This window comes from Podarcis erhardii (genome assembly GCF_964252035.2).
Source record: "Podarcis erhardii genome assembly, chromosome: 13".
Classification (NCBI taxonomy): domain Eukaryota; kingdom Metazoa; phylum Chordata; class Lepidosauria; order Squamata; family Lacertidae; genus Podarcis; species Podarcis erhardii.
This window is the reverse complement of record NC_138502.1, coordinates 23,325,680-23,330,052: the sequence shown is the minus strand read 5'-3', so window position 1 is coordinate 23,330,052 and position 4,373 is coordinate 23,325,680. Positions and strand designations below refer to the sequence as shown.

The following is a 4,373-nucleotide window of genomic DNA, read 5'->3' as shown; positions in this document are numbered from 1 at the left end:
TCTTTTACAACAGGCCTGGCATAATAAACAGTATCTACTTGCTTCATGTAAGTCAGCTATGAATAAGCCATGGATAATGAGTTTTGCGTGGACAGGCGGAGTCCCCAGATCCCGAGTGGTCCCCCCGTCATGTGGAATAACGACTCTAGACAATGTGCTATGGGATTAAATTGGCCACAACTTTATTAAATTTCAAATGTGGGTAGACCTTGGCTCAGGCATTGGGCGTTCTCCCTCCCTAGTCCCCAGCCGGGGACCTAGGGAGCATCAGGGTTATCCAGTGTGTGGGGGGGGATGGGCTGGCTCTGGAGAACATATGTTCAAGCAGAGATAGCCGCCCCCGTTACGCCGCCGCAGGGGAGAGCAATGACGACCTTTCGGCGTACGGCCAAAGCCTCCCTTCAAAAACCCCTTTAACGGGGAACCCTGGTATCGCCGCCGCAAAGAGGAAGATGGACTAAAGGATTCCGCCCAAGGCCTGATACCGCCAAAGTTGTGACGTTTTGCTACGGGAAAGGCGAAACCTGCCAATGCAGGGAAATTCCTTTCCGGCCCTTTAACAGCGACCTTATCGTAGCAGCGCCCACATACCTGTGGAGACAGGTTAACCTGCAAAACCTATGAAGAAAAGTTAACCTGCAAAAGAAGACATTAACTGAGGGTGGGTAGGGTGGGAGAAGCTCTGGAGCCAAGTGAGGATTAACAATTAAGATCCACCCTCTATTGTGTGGGCAGGTAATCCCTCCCCTTACCTGGCCTGGTTTCCCTGGCAACACTTCCCCCAGGTGGGATAGGACAACTCGCTGGGGTAGGCGGGGACCTCCAGGTATCCCACCTGAGGGAAGGCAAAGCCTATGCTGATGGGGCCACTCCAGATCCAGGGCTGCACGCGTCCACGCAAAAGGCGCCCCCCCATTTTAAGTGGGGAGCGGTCATTACAAAAGTTTGTGGCTTGCACCCTAAACAATCATACCTCTTTCCCTAACAAAAGAAGCATATAACATTTGCAGTTAGAATGTAGCTACAGTTAGCAGTTAAGATGCTTACTGCAGTCAATAGACAACTAAAATTCCCAAGCTTTCTGAAATTACTCCATTTTATTTCTGAAGCTTTGAATTCAATTTGGTTTCATGTTTTCAACATTATTTTATGATACGTATTATGTTTTCAAGTCTATTTTTATATCACTCTGACTTTTTTTAAAATTGTACAGCAGTTTATGCAGTATAAAGTAAACATAAAATAAATAAATCTGGTATATCAATAAGCACCAGATTATTTATTTATTATGTATGGGACAAAATAAGAATTTCCCATAAACAATGAAAACATACCAATGTTGGAGCATGTTTCACTTCTAGAGAAAGAGAATTCAGTTGTTTGATCATGGCAGTAAGCAGTAATTTTAGGCAGTAAGTTAATTTTTAACTTCAAAGTTGTTGCAGTTAAAACACCTTCACACAAACAAGGGATCATCCACACGTACGTTTGCTCCACATTTGTAGGCACAAGCCTGGACTTTCCAGCTCCAAAACTTTCCCCGCTAAAACCCACTCTTTGACACTGAATCAGAGCAAACGATATTCCATGGAAATCCCAAATTGCTGTTTGTTCAGATGCAGTATGAGAGGACAAGTTTTCCTGGGGAAAGTGGTGGGGCAAAAAAAGGGGGGGGGGGCTCGCATATAGACTCAGACACATAGAACTGTGCCAAGAAAATGTGTGGTGAAAGGAAAGTGTGGATGAACCAAAATATAGCTTTAAATGACAATAACTTTGACGCTTCAACATCTGTGCCTTGATTTCTTTATGAAAAAAACTGGGCCCATTCAACAGCAATGGGCTGAGATTGCTATTTAGTGACGGAGCACAAACTGGTATTTTCAGCAAAGCATGAGAAAGATTCTCGTCTAAATCCCTGGAGCGCTGGTGCTAATCATTGCAGATGAGCTAGACCGAACCATGGTCTGAACTGTTATCAGATTTTTATTTTTCAACCCAATGCTTTCATGGGTTAAAATGCTTTCATTTGTATCCATTTTAATCCAATTGTAACATTCAAAGCTACTGAGTCTTCCCCTTCTTTCTTCTCAACCACAACATGTGAGTACTGATAAACCGTTCCAGACATTATCAACATTTAGTGGCTTCATTGTTAGCATAGTAGCTGATATTTTGCTGCAGAGTGCAAAATTTGTGGCCTTCCACATAATCTCATATAATGGGGATGAGCACTGGAGTGGATGAGAGCTGCTGTCAACAATATCCAGAGTGGAGTAGGTTGCACACACCTCTATGGTCTTTTGCTGTATGATATCATACAACTTATGCTCTCTCTTAAAGTTCATTGTTTTTTTTTCTTTTTTCTTTTCTTTTTTTGGTAGCTGAAATAAAAACTTACATTCCATAATATTATGTCACCTGTTTTACTCAAAATTCTTAAATTGTGCTTGATATTTCTAAGGGCAATAAAAATGACAATTGAACTTCAATATGCACACTATGATTCTATAATCATGAACAAATGCTTCCCCTTTGCAGAATCTCCATCTTAAACAAGCTTACTGTTCACTCCAAAGAATATCAGAAAGAAATTAAATGAACAACCAAACTACTGCAACAGAGTTCCTTCTTATGGCATTTTCTGATGATCGTGATGTGCAAGTTTTGCATTCTGTGGTGTTTCTCTTCATTTACTTAACAGCCTTAATGGGGAATTTTCTCATCGTGACTACTGTGGTCTTAGACCACCACCTACACAGCCCCATGTATTTCTTTTTGACAAGCTTGTCATTTTTAGATGTTTGCTATATCTCTACTACTGTACCCAAATCCATAGCCATTTCACTGACAAACAACAAACTGATTTCTTTCGCTGGATGTGTCACACAGGTCTTCTTAGTGATCACATTTGCTGGAACTGAGATTGCCTTGCTCACAGTCATGGCTTACGACCGTTACATAGCAATCTGCTACCCACTTCAATATAGTCTAATCATGAACTGGGAGGCCTGCATTCAAATGGCAGCTGCTTCCTGGCTGAGCAGCATGGTTAATGCATTATTGGAAACCACGGTCACGTTTAGATTAAGCTTCTGCCACTCCAATATTATTGGGCAGTTTTTCTGTGATTTGCCTCAGTTACAAAAGATTTCTTGCAGCGATACTAAAGTTAGTGAAGTTTTGCCATTTGTCATTGGGCTCATTGTGGCCTCCTTTTGTATTGTGTTCATCTTTGTTTCTTATGGCTTCATCTTCTCAGTTGTGCTGAGGATTCCATCAGCTCAAGGCAGGTATAAAGCTTTCTCTACCTGCACTCCCCACCTGACAGTCTTTTCTTTATTTATAATAACAGCTGTGTTTTCGACCTTGAGACCTAAATCACTTTCCTCCCCTGCTGTGGACTTGGTTTCTGCTGTATTGTATACAGTGTTGCCACCGGTTCTGAATCCCATCATTTACAGCTTCAGAAACAAGGACATACAGAACGCAGTGTGGCTAATACCTAAAAAAATTTAAAGTCTCATTGCATAACTGAACACAGGAACATTTTTGTAAAAAATATATCTGGAAAGGCCAAATGAAAAACTGAGTTTGTACTTTAAGGGGAACATCCTAAGCATAAGAAACTGAAATAAAGCAAACCCAACATATGCTAAGTTAGCATAAAGTACATTAGATCCAAATGCTGTTCAGGAGCACAGCTATTGCTGGTTTAGATGACATGAGCCTAGCACAGGGAAAATAGGCCATTAAAACAGTGTTTGGGTCACAGCATCATTTTTGCTGGCTTAGCTTATGTTGGGCTGTCAGGTCATGTGACTGAGCTGGCCATACTTACGTTCCAACCAAAGTCCTTTATCTCTAGTCTGTAACCCCCATAATAATAATAATAATAATAATAATAATAATAATAATATATTATTTATACACTGCCCATCTGGTTGGGTTTCCCCAGCCACTCGTTTTGGGTACTTACACCAGCTTAAGATACACAGGGCTTGGCTCAGGCTGTTAGGTTTAGCCTGATGTAATAACATAGATGCACAAAGATCCTCCTGGCTCATCTGGAGATCTGTGGGATCCTAACCTGACTCATGCAGGTGGATGTTGCTATAAGAGTGCTCCCTAAAAGGATGCATACCAGAACTCCTTCTGGACCATACAGTATATAGTTAACCTATGGAATGAATGTACACTAAATATGGTGAAGGAAACAACTTACATTTCTTTAAAAAGTCTTAAAGGCAGTATGCCACTGAATTGGAGAAGGCAGTAGGTATTTCTATAATCCTAGTTCAAGTAGCAGAAATTCATTTTGGATACATTTGTGGGCTTTCCCCCTCTGTTTTTTCCCCAGTCTGCAGGGATAC

General features: G+C 41.4%; 1 protein-coding gene across 1 annotated transcript; it reads left to right on the top strand.

Moving 5' to 3' along the window:
* Positions 1 to 2,598: 2,598 nt before the first annotated feature.
* LOC309327541 (olfactory receptor 14A16-like) lies at positions 2,599 to 3,519 on the top strand (the record flags this gene model as incomplete). Its single annotated transcript, XM_081836839.1, has 1 exon — positions 2,599 to 3,519. The coding sequence occupies one exon, from the start codon at positions 2,599 to 2,601 to the stop codon at positions 3,517 to 3,519; it is 921 nt and encodes a 306-aa protein (XP_081692965.1).
* Positions 3,520 to 4,373: the final 854 nt, after the last annotated feature.